At 59.4% G+C, this 16,727-nt stretch overlaps 1 protein-coding gene across 1 annotated transcript; it reads left to right on the forward strand.

Moving 5' to 3' along the window:
* The first annotated feature begins 600 nt into the window (after positions 1-600).
* Positions 601-10,848, forward strand: SLC6A7 (solute carrier family 6 member 7). Its single transcript, XM_035570940.1, has 14 exons — positions 601-633; positions 4,475-4,655; positions 5,444-5,575; positions 6,146-6,380; positions 6,887-7,025; positions 7,317-7,451; positions 7,619-7,722; positions 8,215-8,339; positions 8,621-8,733; positions 8,819-8,950; positions 9,307-9,406; positions 9,528-9,628; positions 9,823-9,990; positions 10,636-10,848. The coding sequence occupies exons 1-14, from the start codon at positions 601-603 to the stop codon at positions 10,846-10,848; spliced, it is 1,911 nt and encodes a 636-aa protein (XP_035426833.1).
* The last annotated feature ends 5,879 nt before the right edge of the window (positions 10,849-16,727 follow it).

The following is a 16,727-nucleotide window of genomic DNA, read 5'->3' on the forward strand; positions in this document are numbered from 1 at the left end:
GCTGCTGAGCATCCCCTGCCCCGGGCTCCGGGCTCTGTGACAGCACGGGCACGAAGCACTTTGGAGCTGCTCAGGCTCCAGCTGTGCCCTGCCAGAAGGAAAACCAGCGTGGGGCCGGCCGTAAAGGTGCTGGGAGCTTCTGGCACTTGCTCTGCTGCCACCACCCCCTGGGACATGTGGGAGCACCGGGTGCCCAGCGGCAGGGCACCCATGGGACCTGACGCATCTGTGGGTTTGTGTAAAACAGCATCCACTCCTCCTCGCTGCCCTGGTGGGGGCTGAGGAGCCGAACCCCTCCCGGCAGGGGCTCGTTTGACAGACAGCCCTTCTCCAGCCTGCCAAGAGCCGTCCCCTCCCTCCCTGCCTGCTCAGCACGCAGCCATCCCCAACTCCAGGAAAACCTTTCTGCCAGCTCCGCTCCCGCTGGGCCGTGTCCCCCCGTGCCCCCCGCCTCCATCCGCGGCGCCGGGAGGAGCTCAGCACCCTTCCCTGCCCGCCATCGCTCCCTCTTCTCCCTCCCTGCCTCCGGAGAGGCCGTCTGGTCTGCGGAGCCAGAGAACAAGTGTCGGAGCGGGGAGCGCATAGCAACAGGATTGTGGGATGAAGAAGATTCGGCAGCAGCATCTCCGCAAGGTGAGAGCCGCTCTCGGGGCTCGGGGAGCGCGGGCACCCACGGGTGCACGGCTGGGAGGCTCGGCCCTGGCACCCTCACAAAGGGGGAGGACGGGGGGGCATCCCGAGATGGGTGGGGGTCGCTTTGTCAGGACCTGTTGCCCGCTCGGAGGGATGCTTTTCCCACCCCTGCCCTGCCTGCAGGTGCTGCTGGAGGTGATTCACGGCCAGGCTGCCCTGGGGGGCTGTGGGTGGGTGCTCAGCACCAGCTCCCCGTGGTGCTGCTCCTGGGGATGCTGCTCCTGACAGCCTGGGGCTGCCCGGGCATGGGGAGGTTGGGGGTGCTCGGGAGGGTTTGGGGTTTCTCCCCCTCCATGGGGTGAGTACCCGGGGCTGGGCAGTGCCTCTCCCACCCGCAGCTGGGATCGCCTCCTCCTCCGCAGGGTTTAGAGGGGTCAGGGTGGTGCTGGACACTGAACTCCCCTTGTGCCCGTTGTGGGCTGGCAGAGCTAGCAATCCTGCTGGGAACCCTTTTTAAAGCCAGCTTTCAGGCTTCCCCCATGCCAGGCTCTGCCTCCACTGGATCTTTGCTCAGTGGGCCCCCATCTGCCCCTGCACCAGGGGCCAAGCCCCTCCTTGTCCCCAGGTCCCGTGTGGGGACACGCTGCTGCTGCTGGTGGGTCCATGCTGCCTGGAGCGTCCTGGGCATCCCGAGTGCCACAAACCCCTTGGGCTCTGCCTTTCTCCTCTTTGCTCTGCCAGCCCATGCCTGCTGAAGGCAAAGTGAGGAGGACTCCAACCTGTGCCCAGCCTTCAGCTGGAAGGATGAAAACCCAGCAGAGTTGTGTCCCTGACAGGAAATTCCTAGGCTGCTGGGACCAGCGCTGGCCTGGTGCAAGCCAGCAGCAGTTTGATGGCCCTGGCGGCCTCAGGCTGCCTACCTGCCCCCAGTGCTGTTTGGAGGCAGCTCTTTCCTCTCCTCTTTCCTACAAATTGCTTATTCAGGTCACTTGGCGACTGCAAGATCCATTAAAAGTTCTCTTTGCCCCTTCAAAAGGTTTTCTGAGACACTTGAAAGGATTCCTCTGCCGCTGGTGATCCTGTTTAACATTTTTTCAGGAATTCATTTAGTCCCGCAGCGATCAGCTGGAATGAGAAGCAGATGTCTCGAGTTATTTCGCCCATTGGTGGTGCTGCTCAGGGCCCTGCTGCCCCTCACTCCCCAAACCCCCTCTTGCTGACAGCGGGCGGGGGTCTCTCATCCCACCACCACCGGGCACTGCAGGACGCCGTGTCCAACCTGGGCAGGGGCTTCCTGAGCTGATGGAGCTGTTTGCACATCCCCAGGACCCCCGCAGCCCCCTTCTCCCTCTCGCCAGTGTCTGCAACCCACCTGTGAGGCGGGAGTTTCAAGCCTCACCAGACATCTTTAGGGCACATGGAGATTCCTCCTTAACAGAGACCCTTCTCAGGCCCTAAGGATGCCGTGTTTGTTTTTGCATAATAGTATTTCCAGAAGAGCCGAGTGGATGTTTTTTTAAGCGAGTGCTTGTTTGCTTTGAGGGTTATTTGGTGAGGGTGGGGGACAGGGCAGGAGCCGGGCTTTGGGCTGCCCCGTCCCAGCCGGGAGCAGCACCCGAGCCTCTGCCCCCTGACGGGGTGCTGCGGGGACTGGGGGGCACCCAGTGGGTGTCACTGGAAATGTGCATGCTCTCTGTGCTCTGGACATCCCTGCAATGTGTTTGTTTCAGCCTCAGCCATCCGTGGCCACCGACAACAAGGCTTGCTCCCTCTCCTGGCTTGCGCCGTGACCCCGGAGCTGGGGCAAGCAGGGCTAGCACAGCCCCCCAGGGCTCTTCCCACCACACAGACTCAGATTTACTGCACTTCCTAAGCGATTCTGCATCCGAATTAATTTTTTTTGTGGCTTTTATTTTTGTTCTTAAAGAGATTAACAAGCATCTCTAACTAACCCGAAGTGACTCACGCGTTACAGACGTGCTGTGCTCGCACGGAGCCGCAGGGGAGAAATCTGCCTTCGGGTGGCATCTCTCCCAGCTCGGCGCCGTGGTTCACGCGCAGAACGCTGAGCGAGCCGCGGACAAAACAGCCCCACGGTGCCAAGTACGAGTTTAGGCAAAATACGATGAAAAACCAACCCGAATCTGGCTGGCTTTCTAGATTCAGCCCTGTGCCAGCAGAGTTTTGTAGAGGTTTCAGTAAATCGGTTTGCGGATAATAATTAGCGTGGGGAAATTTCCTCGTGGAAGCCAGCTCTTATCCTCCTCGAGGCTCAAGTGCTTCTTCTCCGCGGTGACCTTTGGTTCGCTGGCTTCCTTGGGAGCATCTCCTGGCGGATGAAGGGAAGCGATGCCGTGCTGGGGGAGGACGCTGTTGCCAAGGGAGCTGTTGGTCCCCGTCTGTTTGTAGCCGCGAGACGGGAGCGTGGTCTGAAAGATGGCACCGTGGAAAGCGCTAGAGCATCAGAAGGAAAATCCCCGTTAGGACAGAGGCTGAAAGGGAGCACTGAGCCTAAAAAAAGGCCTGAAATCGAGGCACTGCGTGAGGTTTCCACCTGAATCAGCACGGCGTGCAGCCCTCTGTTATTTGGGACAGAGATGGGCTGGATCCTTAAATACCACATCTTGTAATTTATTTTAACTCATGTTAATAGACCAGGTTTTAGTGACGGGGGGGGGGGGGGAGGGTCTGGCCACCCCTGTCACCCCTCTGCCCGCCTGGCAGGGACCTCAGGGTGAAAGCAGGGCTCAGCAGCTGGCGCGTCCAGGAGGGATGCTGCAGGGCCGTTTGTTCATCTCAGACACAGGTCTCTGCAGGTGCTGGGCTAATTAGCAGCACGGCCGCGTTTTGGGGGAGTAGCTAAGTCAGAGAGCCCTGTTAAACCACTGCAGGAGGGCTACCAGGTGGCAGGGAGGTTTTGTATCTCCAGTATTATATTTGGGTTGTGGTTTCACCTTTCAGCCTGTGTTTCTGAAGCTTTTCCTCCGGCCCTTGCCCTGTGTTGGTGGCATCCAGCAGGGATGGGCGCTTAGGGGCGGCTTCTGCAGCTGGGGTTGGGTTTTGGTGCGAGGCCTTTGCTCGGGCTGAGTGTTTCAGGCTGGCTTTGGGAAGTTTCCTGGCTCCTCCTGCCCCTCGAGGGGTCTGCGAGCGGTGCTGGTGGGAGCACGCAGCCATCATCGCCATCGGCAGCTCGGCTCCTGTCTCCATGGGAACCGGCAGCAGCATCCTGCGGGCTGGCCGGAGAGCAGCAGGAGGAGGAGGAGGAGGAGGAGGAAGGCGATGTGCCACCTGGCCCTGTGTCTGTGGCAGGGAGCGCGCTGGGCTCTGCTCCCCAGCCAGCGCTCATCCCCCCAGGGGACGGAGGTCTGCGTGCAGGGGGACCCACAGTTCCTGGCTGATCCCTGCAAATCCACGCCCCTGTCCCTCAGCCTCATCCCATGGGCTCATTCCCTAGAGATGTTTGACCTCAGGGACATGGAGATGGCTGCTTTTTCCCACTGGGACCCCAGAAGAATGGGGACGCTCCCAGACAAGCATCCTTCTGCCCTGGCCCCGGTGTCCTTTTGGCAAGGACCCTGGTGTCCTTTTGCTTCATGGAAACTGCACCCAAGGGACCTCCTGGCAGGGGTCAGCCACGTGCAGTGAGACAGGGACACGACCCTCATCCCACCCGTTTGCTTTTCCCACACGCAGAGACCCCAGGGAGCCCTCCCGGGGAGCCCACCCATGCCGTAGGACCCGCACCTGAGGCAGCCAGAGGGAGGTTTGGGGTTACCCAGCTTTACCTCTTCCCTCCACCCCCGGGTGCCCTCTGCCATGCCCTGCACCCTCTCTCGCCCAGCCGGTGACACCAGAGCTCCTGGTGAGCCCCAGCAGCCAGGACGGGGACCTGGGCTCCGAGTGCCCTGAGGACAGAGGGAACTGGACGGGCCGGCTGGATTTCCTCCTCTCCTGCATCGGGTACTGCGTGGGGCTCGGCAACGTCTGGAGGTTCCCCTACAGGGCTTACACCAATGGAGGAGGTACTGCCCATCCTTCTGGCCGCATCTCCCCCTCGCTGGGCTGGGCTGGTGGGACGTGTCCCCGAATGGACCCCCCCTTTCCCCGCCTCGGGGCTGGGAAGCAGTGCTGGCTGCTGTGTGCCGAAGCAGGGAGGACACCAGGTGTTGCTTCCAGCCACCTCCTCCTGCCCCTAAGCTTGCTGCAGGGCTGTAGGGTCAGCCTGCACCCAGGTGTGGATGGGGCTCACCTGCAAGTCGCTGCATCATGGCATGGAGACGTCCCTAGAGCTCCGTGCTGCACGTGAGCATCCACCAGCTGAGCATCCCCTTTGGTTCTGGTGTCTTCACCTGGTGTCCTGCAGGACCCAAAGGGCCCAGCAAACACTTCCCAGGCACCAAGGGAGGGGAAGGAGCCCTTTGCAATGCAAGAACCCAGCAGCGACGGCACAAAGTGCCTAGATAACTGAACAGTTCCCAGAGCAGCTGCTTGTCACTTGCAATAATAACTGGAGGATTTCACGGCAGTTGTGAAAGATCCAAGGAGGAAAAAGTGTCTGTGTGTGGGGGAAAGCGAGGCAAGGCGTGATCGCAGCCCCTTCCCCTGCACCAAGGGCAGGTTGCCCTGGGGATGTGGGGCTGGGGTGGGCGATGGTGCGGGGGGCTGCGTGCTGCCCCTCGCTGCCCCGTTAATATTCCTCATGAGGAAGGCAGTGGAAGGTTGTGGCGAGAACATTTTCCTTCCAATGATGGGCTTTAGGTGTTGGCCCTGCGTTAATTTTAGGGCTGTTTTTTTTTTTCGCTTCTTGCAGGAGCTTTCCTGGTTCCTTACTTCATCATGCTGGCCATCTGCGGGATCCCCATCTTCTTCATGGAGCTGTCGCTTGGGCAGTTCTCCAGCCTGGGGCCACTCGCTGTCTGGAAGATAAGCCCTCTCTTTAAAGGTGCGTGAGTGAAACCCAGAGCCTCTGCCGTGCTCCTACACGAGCCGCTTGATGAGGACGTCAACCAGCAGTGTCGTCCCCAAGTCCTCAAAGCTCCTGTTAGCATCAGAGGTTAAATCCTGGGGGAAGGTGGAGCAGGCTGGACTTCTGGGTTGGTCATTGCAGTAAGTGCCAGTTATGTGTAAGATCTTCCAGTCTGCAGAGGCTCTGGATATGATGATCAGCTCTAGAAATTATATGAAAGCAATTAAACCAGACAGTGTGCAAAATACAGCATCGAAGCTAAGCAGTGGCTGTTAAAGACAAAGGTAAGAGTAAAACGTTCAAAAAAAAGGTCAGCTCCAACATTTTTACTCCCAACACAGAGCTGGAGTAAAACCCTGTGTGTAACACAACAGGTCATCAATTCGTGCGCATTCAGGGACATTCAGGGGTTCCCCCCGGGGGGGAACCTCTGGCCTGGAGCTGGTTAACCACCGGGCTGCTGAAACCCAGTGTGTGCCCCTGGTCGTGGAATTGCTCCGACGCGGAGAGATGGCTCACTCCTTCTTTACCCTCTCCTTCCTCCAGGCGTTGGCATGGGCACGATCCTCATCGTCTCCCTGGTGGCCATTTACTACAATATGATCATTGCTTACGTTCTCTTCTACCTCTTTGCATCCCTCACAAGCGACTTGCCCTGGCAGCACTGCGGCAACTGGTGGAACACCGACCTGTGCCTGGACCACCACGTCATCAAGGCGGGGAACACCACCTTCCCCGTCAACACCTCCAACACCGTCAGCCCCAGCGAGGAGTACTGGAGGTACAGAGCCTGATCCTATGTGGGGACGGGGTGGGCATCCCTCCGGGGACAGCGTGGGGACAGGGTGGGGGCGAAGGGGCTGTGCTGAGCATCTCATGGGCACCCACACTTGTGGTCGCAGCGATGGGGTCCCTCTGCCTGCATTTGGTGGTATCCCGGTTTAATCATCAGGATCTTGTCTCTGGCATGCGGGGGTTGTCCGTGATCTAGCGCTGCTTTGCTGGCCTGGAGGTGTGCTAGAATGAAATGCATCCCGTGGTCAGACTGGCTGGGATTTGCTCTCAACCAGTTTTCCCCTCCCGGCTGTTCAGCACATGGAGGAGAAGTCCCACCGAGTGCTCCCCTTCTCCCTGGCACGTAGCTGCCAGCTCCTTGTTGCTCTCTCGCCGCTGGTGTTGCTGGCATGGCCGTTGTTTGCAGCAGAGGCGTGCCTGGGATCAGAGGGGGTCTCTGGCAGCCGGTGGGGGTGCCGTGGCCGCTCACCAGCGGCTCTCCTTTCGCCCTAGCCGCTATGTTCTGCACATCCAAGGGAGCTCCGGGATTGGGGATCCCGGGAGGATCCGCTGGAACCTGTGTCTGTGCCTGCTCCTTTCGTGGACCATCGTGTACCTGTGCATCTTAAAGGGAGTCAAGTCCTCCGGCAAGGTAAGGGCTGGCTGGTCCCTTTGGGGATCTACAGCAACGCCCACCTGCATCTGCATCTCCCTGTGCACCTGGGGGAGTGAGACCCGTGAGCGACACTAGCAGGACACAGCCTGCTTTGGGCATGGCTTGCACACCCAGACACTGGTGCTGCTGGCCCTGCTGCATCCCAAGGACCCCGGCACTGCAGAGGGGTGCTGGGTGCTGGGGCGTCCCGTCCCGAGATGGGGTTACAGGGGATGAGGTGTGCTGCGTGCTGCCCCCAGCTCCCCAGCTGCCTCTGCGCTCCCGCAGGTCGTGTACTTCACCGCCACCTTCCCGTACCTCATCCTGGTGATGCTGCTCATTCGTGGCGTGACGCTGGAGGGGGCCTGGAAGGGGATCCGCTTTTACCTCACTCCCCAGTTTGACCACTTGCTGTCTTCCAAGGTGAGCAGGATTTTGTGCAGTTTGCCCAAGACACAAAGCCAAACCTGCCACCTCCAGCACGCAGCGGAGGCAGGTCCCTCACTCGGGTGGCTTTTCTGCTACCCCCTGACCAAAGTCCTCAGGGGGCTTCCCAAACCCTGCTCTGCTCAGCTCCATTTCCCCCCCAGGTGTGGATTGAGGCAGCCCTGCAGATTTTCTACTCCCTTGGGGTAGGCTTTGGGGGCCTGCTCACCTTCGCCTCGTACAACACCTTCCATCAGAACATCTACAGGTGGGAGCCAGATACCCTCTGCTAAAAATCATAGGTGGGGAGCCCCGAAAGCCTCGGCTGGTGGGTTTAAGGGGAGGGTTCAAGGGGAGCAGAAGCTGCACAGGGTCATGCTGCAGCGCCCCTTGCCCGAGCACCTGGCAGACACCGGGCAGCTCACCCAGGCTGCGGGGGGATTAGAGGGTTTGGTGGAAGAAAAATCTCCTAAACATCAAGACTCAGCACGCGGTGCGGGAGTTTTGGGCTGCGGGTGCTGGTGGCTGGGGGCGTGTGAGGCTGCAGCTCTGCCTGCTGGTCCTGTCCCCAGCACCACTGGCAGAGAGGGGACCTTGGGTGTTGGGCTGGTCTCCTCCCCTGGGGAAAGCAAGCCTGGCAGGAGCCCCACGACGCGACCCATGTTATTAGACACGGGTCCTGCTTCCCCTGGGAAGTACCACCCCGGTGTGGGCTGGGACGGGACAGGCACGGTCAGAGCATCTGCTTTCTGCTCCCTAGGGACACCTTCATAGTCACCCTGGGCAACGCCATCACCAGCATCCTGGCGGGGTTTGCCATCTTCTCCGTTTTGGGATACATGTCCCAGGAGCTTGGGGTCCCTGTCAACCAAGTGGCCAAAGCAGGTGAGGCCGAAGAAGAGCCTTCCTCCCTCACCCTCCCCCTGGGGCAGCCGGGGCTGGGAAGGGGAGGTGCGGGGCAGCTCCTTCTTCTCCATCTCCATCTTCCCTGGCACCTCCCGCTGCCGAAGCAAAGACCTGGGATGGGAAACTCCTTCTCTGCCTGCATTTCCCTCCTGGGCTGCCTTCCTGGAGAAGCCGCAGGCTCCCAGTGCCCTGCCATGCCTGGGGTTTTGGGTTGGTGCCCGACAAACCCTTTTCACCCTGCCGCCCTTTGCCTCCCCTAGGTCCTGGGCTGGCTTTTGTGGTGTACCCCCAGGCCATGACGATGCTCCCCCTGTCTCCGTTCTGGTCCTTCCTCTTCTTCTTCATGCTGCTAACCTTGGGCCTGGACAGCCAGGTGAGAGCAGAGCCCCCTGAGCCAGCGGTGGCACCAGGCAGCCCTGGGGTGGGGCTCAGGGGACCCTCTTGTCCTTTCCGTGCAGTTTGCCTTCATGGAGACCATCGTGACGGCAGTGACAGACGAATTTCCCTACTACCTGCGGCCAAAGAAAGCTTCTTTCTCGGCTGTCATCTGCATTGCCCTCTTCCTGATGGGGCTGATCCTCACAACAGAGGTGAGGCGTGGGGATGGGTACATCGGGGACTAACAAGGGGCTCATTTTAGGGAACGCTTAGGGCAGCAGCCAAGTTTGCAGAGACACAGGTGTTGACACTAGCTAATAAGGTGGGAGAGAGATGACTGGTGAGCCTGGGCTCCCTGGGGATGTGAGGTCCCCCAGAGGGTAGCACAGCACAATTCTTGCCCCTGCACCAACCCCAGAAGAGGAGTGGTGTCTCCTGAGGGTACCTGATTGCTGTATTCCCCAGTGCCCATGGGGGGCACAGCAGACAGGTGCCCCAAAACAGGAGGATGTGGGTTTACGGGGATGCTGGTCCTGGTGATGCCAGCCACCAGTGCTTTGTTCCACAGGGCGGGATGTACTGGCTGGTCCTACTGGATGACTACAGCGCTGGCTTTGGGCTCATGGTGGTGGTGATCGCTACCTGCCTGGTGGTGACACGTGTCTATGGTACGGGTTCTGTCCCGAGGGGGGCACGGGGAACGGCGGGCTGTCTGCCAGCCTGCTGCAGGCACCTGGCTTTGGGGCAGAGACAGCAGCTGCTGAGCCCTTGTCCCTCTCCTTCCCCCAGGCATAAAGAGGTTCTGCCGAGACATCCACATGATGCTGGGCTTCAAACCAGGGCCCTACTTCAGGGCGTGCTGGATGGTCCTGTCCCCGGCCACAATGATGGTAACCGCTGGGCTCATGGTGCTGGATGGTGCCAGCATCCCTGGGTGACCTCCCCTTGTGCCAGGTCGCTCTGCTGGCCTCTCCTGCTGGCCTCCGCCTGGCCCAGGGACCATCCTGCTCCTGCTGGGAGGTTTCCACGGGTTTGAGACCTCCCGAGGGCTCTGGGCTGACTTTGCCTCCCTGCCGCCCTGCAGGCGCTGCTGGTGTACAACATCATCAAGTACCAGCCCTCCGAGTACGGTGCCTACCGCTTCCCCGCCTGGGCCGAGGCCTTGGGCATCCTCATGGGGCTCTTCTCCTGCCTGATGATTCCCGTGGGCATGCTGGTGGCCGTGCTCCGAGAAGAAGGGACGCTGTGGGAGGTAGGAGACCCCGAAGCACCCCAGAAATGTGCGGGGGTGATCCTGAGCCCCTGCCTAGCCTGGGGTCTCCGGCGGTTTGCTGCCTGTGGGGTGCAAAGCATGGGGTCGCTTGTGTGGGGTGGGCACGGGCTTGAGGGACTTTGTTTTGGAGGAGCAAAGGGAGAGCAAGGAGGCAGCAGTATGGGGGGCACCCCAGGCACCATGGGGGGGGTTCCCCTGCTGAAAGATTTTATCCAGGGATGGGCTGTGGAGCTGCTGGCTGCTTGCAGCCTTCCCAGCTCAGCTTTGCTTTGCTGCTCTCCCCGGGCTGCTCCCCGCAGTGCCGCAGAGCTTGCTGCCCTCCCCAGGCTGCAGCCCTCCCAGGCAGGAGCGAGGGCATGGTGACACGGCCAGGAGCCACCTAGCTGGATGCTGTCCCCTCACCCAGTGGGATCAATAGCCCCCAGCCCCTGCAAGCCCTCCCCACCACCCCCCACAGACCAGAACACCTCCCCAGACCACGGCAGGGCACCGATACTGAGCTGCCTTCCCCAAAAACCCCATCCCACCCACACCGGGCGCTCTGCCCATCCCCTGGGAAGGATGGAGGTGACAGCGGGGAGCACGGTGGCGTGCGCCCTGCTCCCTCTGCCCGTCCCCTCGCAGCGCTTCCAGCAAGCCAGCCGCCCCACCATGGACTGGGGCCCGTCGCTGGAGGAGAACCGCACCGGTGCCTACGTGGCCAGCCTGGCCGGCAGCCAGTCCCCCAAGCCGCTGATGGTCCACATGCGCAAGTACGGGGGCATCACCAGCTACGAGAACACGGCTGTCGAGGTGGACCGGGAGATCGAGGAGGAGGAGGAGGAGTCCATGATGTGAGGGGACCCCCGCGGGATGCGGGGCTAACCCCCCCGGCTTTGCACTGGTTGCACTTCGGCACTTCAGGCCGGCTTGGGGCAGCGGGGGGCTTTGGGGAGCTGCTGCCCCTGTTGGCCCCCCCGCCACCACCCCGGCCCCCCCAAGGTGTTAGTGTCAGTGTCGCGAGCTGTGTAACGAGTCCGTGCTTTTTTGTGATGGTATCCGTGCAAGCGGCCAGGCTGCCCCGATGCCCCCGGCCCCACCGCGGGCTCCTGCCCGGCGCCTGGGTGCAGGGATGCTGGATGCAGGGGCAGCAGCCCGCTGAGTTTGTCCGTTCTCTGCTAACACATATTTAACTCCAGTACCCCATGAACTAAGGTGCAGGAAAGGATTTTAGTATCCTCCATGCCCTGAGGAAGGCATGTGTCAGTGCGCTCAGAGGCACTCCAGCAAAACTGGGGCGCATCGGTGTCCTGCTGTTGAAATCTGACCTAATAAATGAGCAGTCAAAAAAGAGTAAGAACTGAAAAAATGCTTTGTAAACAAATGGGCTGGGGATATTCTGAGCTTGTAGGTCCCCTTGGCAGCAGGGCTGGGGCAAGCTGAAGGATGGGAAGAGGCTGAGTGACCCCTTCCCTACAGACACAGGAGATCATGGACAGGTCTCAGCTGACCCCAGTGCCAAAGGAGGACCCATGTCCATCCATAGGGGGTATCCAAGGGCTGTCCCCAGCCCTGGGTGCTGCTTGGGGCAGGGGGAAGCTGGTGTAGCTCCTCTGCTGCCCAGGGGAAGGTGAAGGGCTAGGTCTTGTTGCCCAGGTGGGATTTTGGGGTAGCTGCTGGTCTGGAGGGTGCTGGAGAGCGTGGGAGTGCTCAGCCCTGATGCTGCCATCACCCTGCTGCTGTGTGTGCCTTCCCCATGTGCCATCAATTCTCCATTAAAAAGCAGTGTGTGACACAGCCTGTGCATTATTTGGGGGCAGGAGGGGGGCACAGTACACGTGCTGCCTCCCCCAGGGTGCCTCCTGCCAGGGAGAGGAGCTCACATGGGAGCAGGAAGGGCACAACCAGGGGGGCTGCGAGGCATGGGGGGCACAGACCCCCAGGGCTTTGTCCTGCACATCGCCATCCTGGGCAGGTAAGAGCCAAAACCCAGGATAAACAGAAAAAAAAAAAAAAAAGGGATTCTGCTGGGATTATGCCCTGATGCTCTGGGTTACTAACTCTGGGACGAACCCTGGCACGAGGCTTCTCAAGCACGGCTGTGTCACCATGTCACCCACGCAGAGCCACCCACATCCCCATGCTGGGGATGCTGAGCACACCCCGGAGCCCCTCCTGGCTGGTTCTGATCCTATTTTTCCCCCTCGGATCCCTTCTCTGGGCCTGGGGAGCTCTGGCAGCGCGACCGTGCCGCAAAGCACCTCCGCTAGTCCCCAGGTTAATGATTAGAGGCCGGCCATAAAAGCATCGCCGAAGGAAAGTTCAGGCTGTGGCGGCTGGGGAGTGGGGAGGGCCTGCCATAAACATTTATGGCCCCAATGAATCCCTCGCTCTAACCTTGACACTATTTACAGAGCGGGAGGCCTCGGCAGGTCACGGTGCTGCCCAGCCATCACCGTGGGTGCTGCATGTGGAGCCCAGGCTGAGGGGCACGGGTGGGGGTCTGCAGGGTGTGATGGAGCAGGGGATGGGTGTTTTATGGTGTCACAACGTGCCGCAGGCACCAGATGAGGCTGACACCCTCACATAGTATGGATATGGAGGCTCCTTGAGCTGAGCACCCTGCTCCGGCCTCTGCATGGCTCCAGCCTGGTTTCCTTCCCCCTGTGGTGTCCCCACTCCCCAAATCACCCCTGTGAGCCCCTCGGCCGGCCTCCCCCTTGGTGGCCACTCCCGGACGGAGGCACAGCGGGAAGGACTGGGGCATGGACACCTCCCCTAGCCCACACCGGACCCTCTCGTGCCAGGGGGGGTGGCAGGGAGCCCCCTGCCCTCTGCCCTGCCCTCCCTCTGCGGACAGCGGAGGCCGCGTCCTCCGCAGCGGCCTTGTGCTGACACCTCGCGGGGCCGCGGCACCACTGCAGGCTGCAGAGCCGTGCCGAGCCGTGCCAAGCCGTGCCGACAAGCCGTGCCAAGCCGTGTCCTGGCAGCAGGGATGTTCCGGCTGCCTTCAGCCTCCACCCGAGGCTTGCTCCGGGCCTCGAGGCCTTCTAGGCCGGCAGCGCTGCCCCGGAGGGAGGCTGCGGAGCCAGGCGGGGCCGGGGCACTGCAGTGAGGGAGAACCACCCGTTTCCATGCTCAGAAGTTGTTAGCTATTTATTGCACTTGAACACCAAGAATAAAACCGACAATCGCCCTTCCCTCCCGCACCCGGGTGCCCCCCTCCTCCCCGCCGCCCTCCCCGCCTCCAGCATCCGAGCGGAGCAGTGAGCCTCCTGTTCACAGCCGCAGGTGCCGAAAAGAAAGGAAAAGGAAACAGAAAAAAACCATCCCCACCCCGACACCGGCCCGCTGAACCCGACACACGCCGCTCGACGGATCGAGGGCGCTTGCAAAAAGACGAAGGCTTCAGCTGCAGCCACACGGCCCCCCAGGCATGAGGGGACAGGCGGCTGCACCTCCCCGGGGCCTGGGGTTTGTTACTTGACAAAGCTTGGTATACTCTGAATTATAATACATTATTATTATTTTTTGCAATCATCTTAAATAAATATTTCCATAGAGAATTCCTGTATGTATATTTATATTATATATATATTATATAAGAGAGACAGATCTCGTTTTTCTTTTTTTCTTAAACCACTGTTAACATTTTCCCTGCTCATCCAAAAAATGTTACAAAAGCCCTAAAATTGTGCAACAGTTAGAAAAAAGGGACAACAACCCAAAGAAGGAAGGAGCCGCTCCGTATAGCCCCCTCCACGCCCCCTCTCCCGCTCCCTGTCATCCCACAGGAGGGAAGGACACAGCCGGGGGGCAGGGAGCTGCTGGGTGGCCTCTGGGGACAAGTGACATGGGGGCCACCGTCCCCTCCTCTGATGTGCCCATGGTCTGCCCAAGTCTGGGTTTCCCTGTGTGGTGTGGAGGGGCTGGGACCTGCACCTTTGGGAACGGAGAGTGGCAAGATTTGGGAGCATGATGCTCACCCCAAAAGAGCTCTGCAGGCCATGAGATGTCCCACGGTGGCCATAAAGGCTTAGCCCAGCTCCTGGGGTGATCAGAGGAGATGGTTATGGGGTTTTCTGCTTGGTCCATGGGGCTCTCAGACATGACCCCGCTGTTGGCTGGTCCTCCAGGGGAGGCGAGTGCGGCCAGCTCCAACCTGTGGGTCTCCATAGGATCAGGAATTCATGGGGGCAAAGGGAGAGGAGCCAGGTTTGGGGTCTGGTGGATGGAACATTTATTCGGGAAGGGGGAAGACAGCTCGTGCCTGGCTGGGGTGTGGAGCAGAGCGCTTGCTCACCTCCAGCAAAGAGCAGAGGCCCTGGAGTGGCCTCTCTCCTTCCAGCAAGACCTGAGAAATGAAGACGCTGCAGCTGGGCCTGGTGGTCAGGAACAGAAAAGGGGCAGCTCCCAACCCTACCAACGGCTCTGGGAGCTTGAGACCACCGTGGCAAGCACTCACACTGATAAATTCTGTGGCCTGTGAGACAGCAGAGGTGATTGTTTTGGAGAACTTCTGAATTTAGGTTGCCCCAGCTGGCCAGGCCCATCAGGCCGTGGAGATAACGGTGCCGCAGCACGACCTTCATCCTTGAGGACGGTGGGAACAGGAGGCCCGTGGTGGTGAACTCCATCTCAGGAAGGTGGCCTCATCCTATTGCTTATCGGGAACATCCCCTGGTCCTTGTCATCGCCAGGTGGCAGAGCAGTGGTGGGGCTGCTGGGGCGGCACGAGGGAGCGAGGCTGGCACCAGGGATGGTGGCAGCAGCAGCTGCAGCCGCAGCAGCCCTTGCTCAGTTGATGAATATTTAATTATATTTTTTTTTCGTTTTTCCTGCAAGTTCTGGCAAAATCAGGAAACGCAAAGGAAGACAGACAGGAGGTGTTTCACCATGGCTACTAAAAGAAAAGGGGGTTGGTTTATCGGTGCTCGTTTGGAGATGCGTTGGGGATACAGAAACCTGCTCTGGAGGACCAGGGCAAGGTGGGGAGAGAAACCAAGCAGAACAGACCCCTAAAGTGCAGGTGCTTAACACTGCCACATCAGGCAGGTTGGGAAGTTGGGTCTTCCTTGGTCAGGCTTCAGCTCGACTGGAAGACTGGAAAGAGTTGAAACCCCAGACTCTGCTTCCCTTTGAAGGATCAGGAGCATTTTGGGTGTTGCAAGGACATCCAGATGCCTCCAAAATAATCTGTCCCTGGAGAGATGACATTAGGGGAGCCTCACGGAGGAGAAACAATCTCCAAGAAGACAGCTCAAAGCCTCCCTGGAACACAAGATGTTCTTCTCTAGCAGTGACCACCCAAAGAGGGCTCAAAGAAAGGAGATCGTGCCTACCCCAGCATCTCACCTGTCACCCCAGCACACCCCGCTGCATCCCCAGCCCAGCCCTTTTTTCTGCCAGCAGCTCCAAAGCCAGGCTGAGCCCCACGGCCCCTACGCAGAGCCCTGCCGTGGCCTCCTCCTTCCTCTCACATCCATCCCCGAAATGCTCCCAACGTTGGGAGGTGGATGAGGCACTCGCCACGCTGGAGAGGAGGAGAGAGGACTGTGAAAGAGCCTAGTCCTTCCTTTAAAAATGAAAAAAAAAATCAGCACTACGCGACTACAGGAAGAAAAACGGGTCTGTAAAAACACCCCAACTCTACCTTAAAAGCTAATCCTCTCTCTGAATGGATTTCCCTGCTTTAGGGGGCAACTCGTGCAAGCCAGTCTGGGTCCGTGGTCAACCAGCACAGGTCCACCAAGGGCACACGGACACGTTTGCACCCATGGGGGACACTGCCAGCAACGATCGCAGCCCTGGCATGGCGGAACATGGCCAACACCTCTCTCAGCCTCTCACTGCCCCAACGCTTTGGGTTTCTGCCCCTCCATCCAGTGGGAAAATATTTTTGTAGTCTGCAAGGACGTGGCTGCATTACACGAGGCAGCCATCTCTGCCTAGACAGAGAGCAAAGCATTCAAAACCACAGAAAAGGCAAAATACACGCTCAGAATTTACATGGAGAAAACATTTCCTTTTTTTTTCTTTTTTTCCTTTTTTTTTATGTCCAAAACAAGCGTTGTTTTTTTTTTGTTGTTGTTCATTTCTTTGTTTTTCAACACACGCACCGTCTAGAAAGTTAAACGCCATGCAGATGAAGAGAGTGCAGCTAGAAAGTCCCCGGGGCAGCGGCGCTGCAGGAGCCCCACGCCAACGAGCAAAGAGCTTCCATCGGAAAAAGAGATCCAGAAACGGAAGGGTTGCCGGAAAAACCTCCGCCCTCGCGCCTCTCAGACCTGACAGCAAAGGGGCGAGACCAAAATCCCCCTTCCTGGCCCTGCTTTCCATCCTGAAAAACACATCCTGGTGGCTCCAAAGAGCCCCCGACGCCTGGTTTGCCCTGCAGGCAGCCCTGCAGGTGCCCCAGGGACGTGGGTGCCCTGGGGACATGGGTGCCCCGGTGCTGGCAGCCCCGGTGGGAGCAGCACAGCAATGCAACCCCTCTCCAAATGTAAACGCAACGAAAAACAGCAACCCCCGAAAATCCCCCCCACCCCCCCACCCTAAACAGTTGAACGTTTCTAGTTATTACATAAAGATCCATTTCAGCAAATACTCCAAATCAAGTTACGAAATACACGGTAGGTCGTTTTCTTTTTTCCTATAAAAAGGCATGCGCTCAAAGTAGAAGATAGCTAAAGGCTTGTTTGTTTCTTCGAAGCACGACCAGATTTCTGCAGAGTTTT

The sequence above is a fragment of the Cygnus atratus genome, chromosome 14, assembly GCF_013377495.2.
Source record: "Cygnus atratus isolate AKBS03 ecotype Queensland, Australia chromosome 14, CAtr_DNAZoo_HiC_assembly, whole genome shotgun sequence".
Lineage (NCBI taxonomy): Eukaryota > Metazoa > Chordata > Aves > Anseriformes > Anatidae > Cygnus > Cygnus atratus.